The sequence below is a fragment of the Heptranchias perlo genome, chromosome X (assembly GCF_035084215.1).
Source record: "Heptranchias perlo isolate sHepPer1 chromosome X, sHepPer1.hap1, whole genome shotgun sequence".
Taxonomy (NCBI): Eukaryota; Metazoa; Chordata; class Chondrichthyes; order Hexanchiformes; family Hexanchidae; genus Heptranchias; species Heptranchias perlo.
The window spans coordinates 15,572,803-15,589,524 of NC_090370.1; the positions used below are offsets into that span (position 1 = coordinate 15,572,803).

The following is a 16,722-nucleotide window of genomic DNA, read 5'->3' on the forward strand; positions in this document are numbered from 1 at the left end:
GCATTTATATAGCACCTTTCATGACCTCATGACATCCCAAAGTGCTTCATAGCCAATTAAATACTTTTGAAGTGTTGTCACTGTTGTAATATAGGGAAACATGACACACAATTTGTGCACAGTAAGGTCCCACAAACAGCAATGAGATAAATGACCATATAATCTGTTTTAGTGATGTTTGTTGAAGGATAAATATTGCCCAGGACACCAGAGAACTCCTCTGCTCTTCTTTGAAATAGTGCCTTGGGATCTTTTATGTCTACCTGAGAGGGCAGGCAGGGCTTCATGTCTCATTTAAAAGCAGGCACCTCTGACAATGCAGTACTCTCTCAGTACTGCACTGAAATATCAGCCTAGATTATGTGCTGAAGTCTCTGGAGTGGGGTTTGAACCCATGACCTTCTGACTCAGAGACAAGAGTTCTACCATTGAGCCAATGCTGACACATTGTACTAGGTTGGAGGAAGTTCACATAAATTTCTGTCTCACTTGGAAGGAGGATTTGGGGCCCTGTACAGTGGTGTTGGAGGTGGTGAATGGACAGGTGTTGCATCTCCTGCACTTGCCTGGGAAGGTGCCAGAAGGAGAGCATGTGGTAGGGGAGGTAGAAGAGTGAACCAGGGTGTCATAATGGGAATGGTCCCTTTGGAAAGCAGAGAAGAGAGGGGAGTGGAAGATGCATTTGGTGGTGGGATTGCATTGGAGGTGGCAAAAGATGATCTGTTGATTGCAGAGGTTGGTGGGGTGGAAGATGAGAACAAGGATACCCTTGTTCTGGGAGGGAGGAGAAGGGGTGAAGGCAGAAGTATGGGAAATAGGATGGATGCTGTTGAGGGCCCTGTCAATCATGGTGGAGGGGAATCTTCGGCTGAGGAAAATGGAGGATATTTTGGAAGCTCTGGTGTGGAAGGTGGCATCGTCAGAGCAGAGGCCACGGAGATGGAGAAACTGGGAGAAGGGAATAGAGTTCTTGCAGGAACCTGGTTGGGAAGAAGTATAATCGAGGTAGTTGTGGGTATCAGTGGGCTTGTAATAGATATTGGTGAAAAGCCTATCCCCAGAGATAGAGAAGTCCAGGAAGGGAAGGGACAAGTCAGAGATGAACCATATAAATGCACGGAAGTGGTGGAAACTTGAAGCAAATCTAATGAAGTTCTCTAGATTAAGACAAGAGCATGAAGCAGCACTGACAGTCATCTATATAACGAAAGAAGAGATCAAGGAGGGGACCTGAGCACGACTGGAACAAAGTGTGTTCAACATATCCTACAAGAAGACAGGCAAAACGAGGACCCATGTGGGTTCCCTTAGCGACACCGTTTATTTGGAGGAAGTGAGTGGAGTTAATGGAAAAGTTGTTCAATGTGAGAACACGTTCAGCCAGGAAGAGGAGGGTGGTGATGGATGGAGACTAGTTGGGCCGCTGTCCGAGGAAGAAACAGAGGGCCCACAGGCCATCCTGGTAAGGGATAGAGGTGTAGAGGGACTGGACGTCCACAGCGAAAAGATGGTTGGAGCCAGGAAACCAAATTTGTTAAAGTGATAGTCCCATTCGTTATGGAGTGTCCAATGCACTCAGCTGCTTTTTAATGCTATGTGGAGTGAGACGAATTGGCTGGACACTGACATCTCTGATGGTTGAGACCTCAGAAAGAAGCTAAGTAGGATCATCCAGTTGGCACTTTTAGCTGAAGACATTTGCAAATACCTTGGGGTAAATTTTAACTTCTAGCCCGGAAGGAAGCAGGGAGGAAGTTTTCCGGGTCCGAAACCCGGAAGGTAAGTGGGCGGATCGCGACCTTAACGAGGCCATAAATGGCACTTCTGGGTTTCGTGCCCAGCAGCCAGCTTGATTGACAAGCTGGCTGGCTGTCGGACAGGAAGCCCTGCTGCAGCAGGCCGCAGCCTGGGATCGGAGGGAGGGAGGGAGGCATCATAGGCAGGGGAGAAAATCGGGGGGGAAGGGGGGCTGAGGACAAGATCGGGGGGGCTGACGACAAGATTGGAGGTCGCTGGAGGTTAGGTGAAGAGTCGCAGCTAGGTGGGGGTCCACCATGGTTGGGGGGGGGTCGCGGCCAATCGCGGGGGTCCTGGAAGAAGCACTCCTGTTCCTCCGGGCCCAGGAGCAGCGCAATAAAGGCACTCACCTGCTTTCACCTGACATGAATCGGAAGCGATGGGAAACCCAAACAGATAAGGTTAAATTTGTTTTAATGTTCCAATACACAAAATTTAAGTCCCTCAAGTATCTCAATGAGGTACATTGCCCCTTTAAGTATTGGCCCGCCGGGTCTAAGTGGGGGTGGGACTTCCTGGTGTCTGCTGTTCACACGTAGACAAACCTGCCTGAGTTAAACCCAGAAGCAGGAATGTTGGAGCCGGGATGCGGTCCCGCTCTGGAAACGGAGGATTTTTACTCCTCAGCCACCCCCCCCAACCCATCCGAACTTGGGGGTTAAAATTTACCCCCTTATCTCTTGCACTGGTGCTGGGCTCCACCATAGTTGAGGATGTTCATGGAGTCTCTTCCTCCCGTTAGTTGCCTGGTTGTCCACCACCACTGGATGTGGTCGAGCTACAGAGCTTTGCTCTTATCCATTGATTGTGGGACCACTTCGCTCTGTATATATTATTCTACTTTTAGTGTTTAGCATGCAGGTAGCCCTGTGCTGTAGCTTCACTGGGTTCGTACCTCATTCTAGGATATGCCTGGTGTGGCTCCTGGTGTGCCCTTCTACACTCCTCATTGAACCAAGGTTGGTCTCTTGTTTTCATGGTGACGGAGGAGTGAGTGATGTGCTGGACCATGAGGTTACTTACTGTAGTGGCATACAATTTTGCTGCTACTGGTGGCCCGCATCGCCTCATGGAATCCCAGTTTTGGGCTGTTAGATTTGTCCTCAGTCACTTACCCCGGTGGTAGTGCCACAGTCCACGATGAAGGATGGAGATGAGACTGTCTTCACAAGGACTGTGGGGTCCTCAGGCGTGCTATCGTGTACAGAGGTGTCTGCAATAAATAGGTTGGTGAGGACAAGATCAAGTAGGTTATTACCTTATGTTGGTTCCTTCACCACATGACACAGGCTCAATTTGGCAGCTATTTCTTTCAGATTGGAACTACATTCTGTGCCCTTGCTTCCTTCGGAGTTTCCTCCAAGTGGTGTTCAATATGGATGAGTAGTGATAGTAGGGAGGGCAGTAGGTGGTAATCAGCAGGAGATTTCCTTGACTCTGTTTGACCTGAAGCCATCAGATTTTATGGGGTCCAGAGTCAATGTGAGGGCTCCCAGGGCCATCCCCACCCGACTGTATTCCGTTGTGCCCCCACCTCTGGTGGGTCTGTCCTGCCAGTGGGACGGAACATACCCAGGGATGGTGATGGAGGAGTCTGGGATCCCTGCAACAAAGAGTAGCAGAATGTTTTCTGAGTGGGAGCTACATTGCAGCATATGAATGAGTTGATGTTGTTGTCCAAGGAGAACCATGATGGCAGGACTGGTTTTGCAGTGGGCATGGATCTTGTTTAGAAAGAAAAGAAATAAAGACTTAAATTTGTACAGCGCCTTTCATGACCTCAGAACATCCCAAAGCATTTTACAGCCAATTAAGTATTTTTAAAGTATAGTCACTGTTGTAACATAAGAAATGCGGCAGCCAATTTGCGCACAGCAAGGTCCCACAAACAGCAATGAGGTAATGGCCAGATAATCTGTTTTTTGTGATGTTCGTTGAGGGATAAATATTGGCCAGGACACCGGGGAGAACTCCCCTGCTTTTCTTCAAAATAGTGTCATGGGATCTTTTACGTCCACCTGAGAGGGCAGACGGGGCCTCTGTTTAACGTCTCACCCGAAAGATGGCACCTCCGACAGTGCAGCACTCCCTCAGTACCGCACTGGAGTGTCAGCATACAATTTGTGTTCTAATGTCCTTTAGGGAAGGAAACCTGCCGTCCTTACCCGCTCTGGCCTATATGTGACTCCAGACCCACAGCAATGTGGTGGATTCTTAATCGCCCTCTGAAATGGCCTAGCAAGCCACTCAGTTGTACAATCTCGCTACAGAAAGTCACAATAAGAATAGAACCGGACGGACGACCCAGCATCGGACCACTAGGCACCGGACACGACAAAGGCAAACCAAGCCAGTCGACCCTGCAAAGTCCTCCTCACTAACATCTGGGGACTTGTGCCAAAATTGGGAGAACTGTCCCACAGACTAGTCAAGCAACAGCCTGACATAGCCATACTCACAGAATCATACCTTTCAGCCAACGTCCCAGACTCTTCCATCACCATCCCTGGATATGTCCTGTCCCACTGGCAGGACAGATCCGCACTGGAGTGTCAGCATACAATTTGTGTTCTAATGTCCTTTAGGGAAGGAAACCTGCCGTCCTTACCCGCTCTGGCCTATATGTGACTCCAGACCCACAGCAATGGTGGCACAGTGGTATACAATCAGGAGGGAGTGGCCCTGGGAGTCCTCAACATTTACTCCGGACCCCATGAAATCTCATGGCATCAGGTCAAACATGGGCAAGGAAACCTCCTGCTGATTACCACCTATCGCCCTCCCTCAGCTGATGAATCAGTCCCCCCCCTGGGTGGGAGACTTCAATGTCCATCACCAAGAGTGGCTCGGTAGCACCACTACTGACCGAGCTGTCCGAGTCCTGAAGGACATAGCTGCTAGACTGGGCCTGCGGCATGCGGTGAGTGAACCAACACGAGGGAAAAACTTACTTGACCTCGTCCTCACCAATCTACCTGTCGCAGATGCATCTGTCCATGACAGTATTGGTAGGAGTGACCACCGCCCAGCCCTTGGAAGTCCCATCTTCGCACTGAGGACACCATCCAACGTGTTGTGTGGCACTACCACCGTGCTAAATGGGAGAGATTCAGAACAGATCTAGCAGCTCAAAGCTGGGCATCCATGAGGCGCTGTGGGCCATCAGCTCCAACAACACTCAAGAAGCTTGACACCATTCAGGCCAAAGCAGCCCGCTTGATTGGCACCCCATCCACCACCCTAAACATTCACTCCCTTCACAACCGGTGCACCGTGGCTGCAGTGTGTACCATCCACAGGATGCACTGCAGCAACTCGCCAAGGCTTCTGCGATAGCATCTCCCAAACCCGCCTAGAACTCTACCACCTAGAAGGACAAGGGCAGCAGGCACATGGGAACAACACCATCCTGACTTGGAAATATATCGCCGTTCCTTCATAGTCGCTGGGTCAAAATCCTGGAACTCCCTCCCTAACAGCACCGTGGGAGAACCTTCACCACACGGACTGCAGTGGTTCAAGGCGGTGGCTCACCACCACCTTCTCAAGGGCAATTAGGGATGGGCAATAAATGCCAGCCTCGCCAGTGACACCCACATCCCGAGAATGAATAAAAAAGAACTTGAACCCACAACCTACTGACAGAGGCGAGAGTGCTACTCACTGAGCCAAGGCTGACATCGTATGAGCTCTGCTGGCAAAGGGTTCTCCTTTGTGACTTCTTGAAGCAGGTGAGGGCCAGCTCACCCTTCTGCCCTTCTTCACCTTCCCCTTTATTCTCCAGGGCAGGCATCACAAGTCCTTTACAAAGAGCAAAATTGTGTCGCATGCAGCAAACTACAATGATGCAAGACACCCCAGCTAGACTATCCTGCCAATCTCTTCCAGATCTGTCAGGGCACCTGAACCATGCCTTCAGAATACCTATGGTCTGCTCAATCACAATCTAGGTGGCACCATGAAACTCATCGTATAGGATCGCAGCAAGGATATTAGGGGAGTGAACCAAGGATGCGAGCAACCGCTGCAGAGGGTAGCTGTTACAAATTTCAGGTCTGCACTGGTATTCTCGCAGATTCAGTGTCAACAGTCACTCCTGTAAGCGGACCCCACGTTCCATATGGTTTGACTAAGGTTTGACAAGTAGCCGAATGGAGAGCAAACTGGCTACAAAACAGAAAACAGAGAGTAGGGGTTAAAGGTAGTTATTCAGACTGGTGGAAGATGGTGTTCCACAAAGATCGGTGCTGGGACCACTGCTGTTCACTATTTCCATAAATGATTTGGACTCAGGAATTGGAAGTACAATTTCAAAATTTGGGGATGACACCAGATTGAGGGATATAGTTAATACTGAGGACTGCGACAAAATACAGGAAGACATTAATAAACTTGCAGAATGGGCGTGTAATTGGCAAATTAATTTCAATATAGATAAGTGTGAGGTGGTGCATTTTGGTAGGAGGAATAAGGAGGCCACATACTGTTTAGAAAAAAAGAGTCTAAATAGGATAGAGGCGCAAAGGATTCTAATCATTAAAAGTAGTGACGCAGGTTAATAAGGTCATTAAAAAAACAAACAAAGTACTGGGATTCATTTCTAAAGGAATAGAATTGAAAAGCAGAGAAGTTATGTTAAAATTTTATTAGAACATAAGATAATAACATACGAAATAGGAGCAGGAGTAGGCCATACGGCCCCTTGAACCTGCTCCACCATTCAATAAGATCATGGCTGATCTTCAACCTCAACTCCACTTTCCCACCCAATCCCCATATCTCTTGATTGCCTTAGTATCTAAAAATCTATCAATCTCAGTCTTCAATATACTCAATGACTGAGCATCCACAGCCCTCTGGGGTAGAGAATTCCAAAGATTCACAATCCTCTGAGTGAAGAAATTTCTCCTCATCTCGGTCCTAAATGGCCGACCCCTTATCCTGAGACTATGCCCCCTCGTTCTGGACTCTCCAGCCAGGGGAAATAGCTTCACAGCATCTACCCTGTAAAGCCCTCTCAGAATCTTTACTCCAATTGCAACAAGACTTCCTTACTCTTGTACTCCAATCCCCTTGCAATAAAGGCCAACATACCATTTACTTTCCTAATTGATTGCTGTACCTGCATGTTAACTTCCTGTGTTTCGTTTACAAGGACACCCAAATCCCTCTGAACACCAACATTTAATAATTTCTCACCATTTAAAAATATTCTGCTTTTCTATTCTTCTTACCAAAGTGAATAACCTCACATTTCCCCACATTGTACTCCATCTGCCACCTTCTTGCCCACTCACTTAACCTGTCAATATCCTTTTGCAGACTACTTGCGTCCTCCTCACAGCTTACTTTCCCACCTAGTTTTGTATTGTCAGAAAACTTAGATACATTACACTCGGTCCCTTCATCTAAGTCATTAATATAAATTGTAAATAGCTGAGGCCCAAGCACTGATCCTTGCGGCACCCCACTAGTAACAGCCTGCCAACCTGAAAATGACCCGTTTATTCCAACTCTTTGTTTTCTGTCCGTTAACCAATCCTCTGTCCATGCGAATATATTGTGTAACAACCTTTTATGTGGTACTTTATCAAATTCCTTTTGAAAATCCAAATATACTACATCCACTGGTTCCCCTTTATCTACCCTGCTAGTTACTCCCTCAAAAAATGTCAAACACGATTTCCCTTTCATAAAACCATGTTGACTCTGCCTAATCATATTTTGATTTTCTAAGTGCCCCATTACCACTTCCTTAATAATAGATTCTAGCATTTCTCGATGACTGATGTCAGGCTAACTGGCCTGTAGTTCCCTGTTTTCTCTCTCCCTCCTTTCTTGAATAGTGGGATAGATAACTTTTGCTCCCTTCCAATCTGCTGGGACAGTTCTAGAATCGAGGGAATTCTGGACAATCACAACCAATGCATCCACTATCTCTGCAGCCACCTCTTATAGAACCCTAGGATGTAGGCCATCAGGTCCAGGGAACTTGTCGGCTTTTAGTCCCATTGTCTAGTACTTTTTCTCTAGTGATATTAATTGTTTTAAGTTCCTCACTCTCATTTGCCCCTTGGTTCCCCACTATTTCTGGTATGCTTTTTTGTCTTCTACTGTGAGGACAGAACAAAATATTTGTTTAACGTCTCTGCCATTTCCTTATTCCCCGTTATAATTTCTCCTGTCTCAGCCTCTAAGGGACCAACGTTTACTTTTGCTACTCTCTTCCTTTTTACATACTTGTAGAAGCTCTTCCAATCTGTTTTTATATTTCTTGCTCATTTACTCTCATATTCTATTTTCTCCCTTATCATCAATTTTTTGGTCATCCTTTGCTGGTTTCTAAAACTCTCCCAATCTTCAGGCTTACTACTCTTCTTTGCAACATTATAAGCCTCTTCTTTCAATTTAATACTGTCCTTAACTTCTTTAGTTAGCCACGGATGGATCACTATTGAACCTTGGTTAGACCGCACTTAAGAGTACTGTGCATAGTTCCGGTCTCTGTATTACAAAAAGGATATAGAAGCAGTGGAGAAAGTGCAAAAAAGATTCATAGAAAGGTTACAGCACGGAAGGAGGCCAATCAGCCCATCGAGTCCATGCCAGCTCTATGCAAGAGCAATCCAGCTATTCCCACTCCCTGCCCTATCCCCGCAGCCCTGCAAATCTTTTCCTTTCAAGTACTTATCCAGTTCCCTTCACAAGGATGATACCAAACTGAAAGGGTACAACTATCAGGAAAGACTGAACATGCTGGGCTCTTTTCTCTAGATAAGAGAAGACTGAGGGGTGACCTGATAGATGTCTTTAAGATTATGAAAGGGTTTGATAGAGTAGACATAGAGAAGATTTTTCCACTTGTTGGGGAGTCCAAAACTAGGAGCCATAAATATAAGATAGTCACTAATAAATCCAATAAGGAATTCAGGAGAAACTTCTTTACCCAGAGAGTGTTGAGAATGTGGAACTCGCTACCACATGCAGAAGTTGAGGTGACTAGCATAGATGTACTTCAGGGGAAGCTAGATAAACACATGAGGGAGAAAGGAATAGAAGGATATGTTGATAGGGTGAGATGAAGTAAATAGAGTGGGACGAGGTTCGTGTGGAGCATAAACACCCAGCATAGATCGGTTGGGCTGAATGGCCTGTTTCTGTGCTGTAAATTCTATGTAATTCTATGAAAGTACTTTTACTGCCCAATATCTAGTTAAACTGTAGCGTGACCCGGGGGCTGTAACAATAAGACCTCTCGTGCACTGGATACTCGAATCTTGCATGTGCTGTTATGTGCATTTTCCTATCTTTCAAAAGGCGGACTAATAAGCACTCTGGTGAGACAATGCCAATTGTAAACCAACAAACTTGTTTTTTCTTTAGATGAAATATATGAATAAACAGAATGTAGTTTCTTGTGAGATTCATACAATTCTCTGCTACTCCTCATAATATCAAAATAATAAATTACACAAATTTATCCTTTAATATGGGCATAACTCACTTTACGAGTCAGCAGTCTGTCAACTGACTGGCATTAACCTTAGAAAGTGAGACCCTAATTGTCTCACTGACTTTGAGACTCAAAACTGCCACAGACTGTCTCTTACCAGCGAGATAGGGGAAGACAAAAGCTTAACCTCTAACCCATCCCTAAACTCTCTGTCAAAGACTGGCTTGCTGTGCTGCCATTCAAAGCTACCATCTTGAATGAGAACCCTCCCCATCCCTTTGGTGTGGGAGCTATTGCAACTACATTGCCTGTTTAGCTAAGCCCCCTGCTGGGTGTAATGAATAGAAGCCATCTTGCATTATGTGTGAACATCTCTGGAATGTGCTAATGACTCCCCCAATTGTCTCAAAATTGATATGGATAACAATTTTAATGGCTCACCCATATCCCCTTGGGGGAGCCCATCAAAATCCATAACCAACCTTTGTTCAGTGTTTCCAGGCTTAATGCTATCAAGTCAGAAAAGTATGCTGGAATTCTGGGAATTAACCCTTTGTGAACTGAATCTAACTTCATAGCAACAATATAAATCAAACCAAAATTCCTTCCAGGCAAAATAGATCATCTCAAAATATTATAGTAGTCAGCTATCCAGACATCTGCCTTTCATCAGTGAACAGTGGCGATATGGTCAAATGATTTAAAATAAAAGAATCGTGGAAGCTGCCTGGACACTGCACATTCACATGATGAGGAAGTGGTTCCGATCGCACACCAGCTCGACATCAAGGGAGTGAAACCATTACTTGTTCACAAAGACATTCTCAAAAGGGGTACAAATGGTGATGTGGGTGCAGTTGTTTGTACCCTGCACTTAGGGAAATCCATTCGGTAAAACTTCACCATTTTCTAACGCTGCTGTGTTAGATCAATTTGAATGGAGATGAGCTGTGCAGCTTGTGCAAACAATGCATCTCTCACTAGCTTTATACATCGGGACACAGCCGAGTGGCTGATATTGCACGTATCAACCCTGATGCAGCTCGAAAGGAGTTCAAAGCATAGAAGTTGAGTGCTGTTGTGACATTCACTGACACTGCCAATGCCCTGCTTCTGGTACAGGTGGGCTGCAGGTCCAGGCAAGCAGATGACACAACTCCTCTTTCACCTTAGTGAAGTGTAGATTTCTTATGCATTACTTATGATGAGGTTGAACTATGTCTGCCTGGAGCTGTAAATACAGTGATGTGGGTACCTGCCAGTGAATGCCCAGAGGCCTCTGATGGTGCCTGATGAGCCTGGCTTTCCTGTATTCCTATCCCAAAGCCCGTCTCTCTTCACTGGGAAAAGTGGCAATTTGTTTTTTTGAAAACACCTCTAGTGCACAACTCGGCCTTTGGGCTTCTGGCCTTGAACCACTCTCCCCACATCCACCTACCGTCCTGCCATCGGCTTCTCTTGTTGGGTTTCTGGTTGTGCTTTGCACCCCCAGCCGCCATCCCTTCTTCCTTGCTCTGTTTCCCTCTCTCAATTGCTTCCTATGTCCATGAGAGGTGATCTCGTTTAAACAAATAAGATTCTGAGGGGGCTCAACAGGGTAGATGCTATGAAGCTGTTTCCCCTGGCTGGAGAGTCTAGAACTAGGGGGTATAGTTGCAGGTTAAGGGGTCAGCCATTTAGGACTGAGAGGAGGAGGAATGTCTTCACTCAGAGAGTTGTGAATCTTTGAAATTCTCTACTCCAGAGGGCTGTGGATGCTCAGTCATTGAGTATATTCAAGGCTGAGATCGATAGATTTTTGGACTCTAGGGGAATCAAGGGATATGGGGATAGGGCGGGAAAGTGGAGTTGAAGTCAAAGATCAGCCATGATCTTATTGAATGGCGGTGCAGGCTCGAGGGGCCGTGTGACGTACTCCTGCTCCTATTTGTTATGTTCTTATTTGGCCCTGCTCTTTCTTTTTCAACTCTCTCTGTCTGCTTTGGCACTACCCCCTCTCCATCCCTCCGCGGCTGCCTCTGTCCATTACAGCCCAGCTCTCTCCCCTCCTCCAATGGCTGCCCCTCTGTTTTTCAGCCCCTCTCTTTCTGTGTTCTAGCTTGGCTCGGTTGGTAACACCCTCACCTCTAAGTCATTAAGGTTGTAGGTTCAAGCCCCACAATGGACTTAAACACGCTTGGGTTGATTCTGTGGTTGGGTGCCCCTAGGAGTGCTGGCCAGTGAATTTTGGCCATGCAGTACCTTATTTTCTGTCCATTTCCAGGTTGTCTGAGGGAACCCCAGAGCGAATTCGTAGATGGAGACTGGCAGCATGTAAGAGTTTTTTCTTCTTCACAATCTTTGGGTCTCAAGGCCTCCAACAACAGCCAGAAGACCCCATGCTGGTGGCCAGGAGTGCCTCTCTGACCCTGCAGCAGCACTCCTGTTTCTGCACACCATTATCAGCAGAACGCTATGCTAATATTCCAGGCTAGGAAATTTAGCGACTCTGCTCCATCGACGGGCACAGTGCATCTACCTGGAGTCTGGTCAGCAAAACCGACTCGAAAATGTTCCAACTTCCTGTCAGCAATACAAGGGGAGATAAAAAAAATACCTGGGAGTGAGAGCTGGTGAAACCTGATTGACGGTTTCAGGTCACTTGTGTATAGACTAATGGATAACGGAGAGAGTTACAGGCGGGAATCTAATCGAGAGGTTCAGGAAGGTTTATATATAGAATAACAGATACCCAGGAGTGAGTTACAGGCTGGAATCTAATCGAGGGGTTTGGGGGGTTTATATATAGAATAACAGATACCCGGAGTGAGTTACAGGGGGGAATCTAATCGAGGGATTTAGGTGGTTTATATATAGAATAACAGATACCCAGGAGTGAGTTACAGGCTGGAATCTAATCGAGGGGTTTTGGGGGGGGGATTATATATAGAATAACAGATACCCGGAGTGAGTTACGGGGGGAATCTAATCAAGGGGTTCGGGGGGGGTTTATATATAGAATAACAGATACCCAGGAGTGAGTTACAGGCTAGAATCTAATCAAGGGGTTCAGGGGGGTTTATATATAGAATAACAGATACCCAGGAGTGAGTTACAGGCTAGAATCTAATCGAGGGGTTCAGGGGGGTTTATATATAGAATAACAGATACCCAGGAGTGAGTTACAGGCTAGAATCTAATCGAGGGGTTTGAGGGGTGGGGATTATATATAGAATAACAGATACCCGGAGTGAGTTACAGGCTGGAATCTAATCAAGGGGTTCGGGGGGGTTTATATATAGAATAACAGATACCCAGGAGTGAGTTACAGGCTAGAATCTAATCGAGGGGTTTGAGGGGTGGGGATTATATATAGAATAACAGATACCCAGAGTGAGTTACAGGGGGGAATCTAATCGAGGGATTTAGGTGGTTTATATATAGAATAACGGATATGCAGGAGTGAGTTAGTGTTAATTTTATCCCATTTATATTATGTCCTCTGGAAGCTTACTCACTACCAATGTTAGGCTGACTGGTCTATGGTTACCTGGTTTATCCTCACTCCCTTTTTGAACAGCGGTGTTACATTGAAAACCCTCCAGTCCTCTGGCACAACTTCCATATCCAAGGATATTTGAAAGATTGTGGTCAGAGCCACTGCTATTCCCTCTCTGACCCCTCATCATTGTAGGATACGGCCATCAGGGTCTGGTGCCTTTTCCCCTGTGAGTTCCACCAATATTTTCAGCACTCCTTCCTTACCTATCATTACCCTGTCTAATTGCACCACCTCCTCCTCTTAAACCCTTTCATTCCCACTACCACACTCTCCTGAGAAAACGGAGGCAAAGTCCTCATTTAGTATCTCCGCCATTCCTTCATCCTCCATAAGATGATTTACTTTTTTATCCCTTGTCCCTTTTAGTACCCTCGGGGTAACTATCATCATCCTTTATTTTAGCCTGTTCAGGACTTCCATCTGATTGATAGCAGTCATTAATTCTACTTGAATTATCACTATTTGGGGATGTCGTACTTTGTGAATACTTGGAGGAAGTAATTATTTCATACACTTACCTCCCCCCCCCCCCCCCCCAACTGCTCTCAATTTCTCCACTCCCCTCATTCACTCCAGCCTACCTCTATCTGAACTTACAGCAATACATTCTTTCAGATCCAACCCTGACATTGTCATTAAACCTGCTGACAAGGGCAGTGCTGTTGTTGTGTGGCGAACTGACCTCTACCTTACGGAGGCTGAACTCCAACTCTCCGAAATCTCCTCCTACCTCCCCTTAGACTATGACCCCACCGCCGAACATCAAGCCATAGTTTTCCAGACCGTCACTGACCTCATCTCCTCTGGAGATCTTCCCCCCGTGGTCTCCAACCTCACAGTCCCCCAACCCCGCACAGCCCACTTCTACCTCCCTCCCAAGATCCACAAACAGAACTGCCCGGGGAGATCCATCATTTCAGCCTGTTCTTGCCCCACGGAACTTATTTCCTCCTATCTCGATTTTATTTTTTCTCCCCTTGTCCAGTCTCTTCCAACCCACATCCGCGACACTTCTGACACCCTCCGTCACTTTAACAGTTTCCAGTTTCCCGGCCTTAACCATCTCCTTTTCACCATGGACGTCCAGTCCCTCAACACATCCATCCCCCACCAGGACGGCCTGCGGGCCCTCTGCTTCTTCCTTGAATGGAAGTCCCCATCGACCACCACCCTCCTCCGCCTGGCCAAACCTGTTCTTACATTGGGATTAGAGTAGACAGGGCTGATGGCCGGCGCGGACACGATGGGCCGAAGGGCCTCTATCCGTGCTGTATAACTCTATGACTAACTTTTCCTTTAACTCTACTCACTTCCTCCAAATAAAAGGTGTTGCTATGGGAACTCGTACGGGTCCTAGCTGTGCCTGCCTTTTCATGAGATACGTCAAACATATTCCGCCACCACCAAACCCATCTTCCCCATCCCTTTCAGCATTCTGAATGGACGATTCCCTTTGTGACACCCTGGTCCACTCTTCCATCACATCCAATACCTGCTCCCTCCCATGCAAGTACAGGAGATGCAACACGTGCCTTTTCACCTCCTCCCTTCTCACTGTCCATGGCCTTAAGCACTCCTTCCAGGTGAAACAGCAATTTACTTGTACTTCTTCCAACTTAGTGCACTGTATTCACTGCTCATGATGCAGTCTCCTCTACATTGGGGAAATCAAACGCAGATTGGGTGATTGCTTTGCTCAGTCCGCAAGCGTGACCCTGAGTTTCCACTTGCTACGTCAATTCTCCGTCCCACATCCAATCTGTCCTTGCCTCCTCCACTGTTGCAATGAAGCTCAAGGAACAGCACCTCATCTTTCTACTTGGCACTTTACAGCCTTCTGGTCTCAATATTGAGTTTAATAACTTTAGATCATAACCACAGCTTCTATTTTCTCTCGGACAACAGATGCTGGTATTGGAAGATGGCTGCACCAGAGCCACTGGGAGTGGAGGCGGTGTGTGGGTTGGTGCTTGGGGTGGGATCCCCTGTTGGTACACAGCCGATGGAGTGGTCCACACCCCTGGGGTCTACCTACTTTTCTACCACCACATTCCCGGGCCATGGGAGCCTTCTCCTTATGCTTCCCTCCTCTGCTGTAACCATTTACACCTCCTGTGGACCTATCTTTTGTTTCTACAGTGGATACATTTCAAAAGTACTTCATTGGCTGTAAAGTGCTTTGTTATGAAAGGTGGTATATAAATGTAAGTTTTTTTTTGTTCCATCACTACCCCCTTTTATCTAGCACCATCATCCCTTTTGTCATTTCATCATTCCTACTCTCCACCCTATCACAGACCTCTCTCTGTTCTTTTCCTGCCCCCTTTTTCCAGACTCTGTACTTGCTTAAAAGCTGTTCATCTTTAACATCTTCCAGTTCTGATGAAAGGTCTTCGACCTGAAATGTTAACTCTGTTTCTCTATCCCCTGATGTTGCTTGGCCTGTTGAATGTTTCCAGCATTTTCAGTTTTTATATCTTATATTCATCTTCGTTACCGCTCCATTTTACGTCTAAGGGTTCATCACCTCTCCTACGAATATCCTCTTACTATCATTATTTTCAGGTTACATTCATAAGCTCACATTGCGTGTGTACTTTCAGGGTTCATCCACTGATGACATCATGGCAGCCATCACAGCCCCTCCCTCTTCCTGGTCACTGGCCAGTAAGAAGCTTGTTGAAACTGACACATGAACAGCCTTTGTCTCTGATTGGATGCTTGAGGGAATCTGGAACGTCGTCAGGCGGGATTGTGGCAGAGTGAAGGTACAGAGGGAACGGAGCAAGATGGTGAGTGAGTGTGAGCGGCTGGGGAGGGGGCTTTCGCGGGGTCTCTTTAAACGCTTGTAACATTCGGATTTTCTTTTTTTTTTGCAGTGTGATTTCACGGAGGATCAGATCGCCGGTAAGTTGTGTTTTTATTTGAATCTGGAGGTGGTGGAGGGCTGGGTTCTAGTGGGGGGACTTTTCAGCCTCTGCTCTCTAGCACTGAGGAGGGGAGACTGTGAGGCGGGAAACCTTTTCAGTATTTGTTGCTTTTGGTTTAAACCCCGGCAATTGCCGCTCTCAGAGGGTCACTTGCGCTCTCGGACCGGTGTTTGTAAGTTAGTGAATAAACTCTCGGACTGAGTGAGTATCCAGCCAGTCACTAAGAGAGGTCCAAAGCTTCACCCTCTCGTAGTGTTATGCCCCGAGGTTTAGAGTCCTCCTCTCCCTGACCATGGCTGGTTTCATGTCTGTATGTCGCCTGCCCACTTCACCGTCTGTTCAGACCGGAAACCGCTCCCTTTCCGCTGGCTGGGCAGCCATTCCTGTCCTCCCCCCTCCCGGCTGCTGAGATGGATCCGCCCGACAAGCCTGTCGGCACTAACTCCATATAAGGGTAAAAATCGCATCGGTCGGCACATTGCAGGGCGGCGGCGGCCGGGTCCCGATCTCCAGCCTGGCGGTGGCCCGGCTCCCTGCACCCGTGTAAACCACCTCAATAGCTCGCGTGTGAGAAACTGAGCGAAGGATCGGCCGCCAGCCCCTCCCATCGGAACCCCGGGCTCCAGCGGCTTGTTGGGCTGTAACTTCGGGCCAGGGCGGCGGCGGCGCTCATTACCTTATATGGCGAAGTTGTGCGGGTCGCCCCCCCCCCCCTCCCTCAATTGCTCGTCACAAAAGTCCATCGGAAAGGGAAACATTCCAGAGTTTAGGGCTGAGACAGGGCACGGTCATCAATGGGGGGGAGAGATGAGATATACAAGAGGCCTGAGTTGCAGGAAATATCCACGCATTTTTCCAAATGAATATTGCAACTGTTTTTATCCATTGTCCAATTGTTTTAAACCGAGGCAATTATTTCTCCATTCTATTATTCATGTCTTGGGAGAAACTGGAGCCTGAAAGATGAAGCTAGGCGTCTTTATACAGTCTGACACACAAAC

At 47.0% G+C, this 16,722-nt stretch overlaps 1 protein-coding gene across 3 annotated transcripts in view; it reads left to right on the forward strand.

Annotated features, from left to right (window-relative positions):
* Nucleotides 1-16,722, forward strand: part of LOC137307306 (myosin light polypeptide 6-like) — a 448,832-nt gene that overhangs the window by 421,882 nt on the left and 10,228 nt on the right. For 2 of the 3 annotated variants that reach the window (XM_067976769.1, XM_067976768.1), the window contains exons 1-2: nucleotides 15,494-15,583; nucleotides 15,671-15,698. In XM_067976769.1, coding sequence (XP_067832870.1) covers nucleotides 15,509-15,583; nucleotides 15,671-15,698 — 103 coding nt within the window. In that variant the 5' untranslated portion in view covers nucleotides 15,494-15,508. Of the gene's footprint in view, nucleotides 1-15,493; nucleotides 15,584-15,669; nucleotides 15,699-16,722 lie in introns of those variants that run through there. The other variant, XM_067976770.1, reaches the window with a different exon arrangement.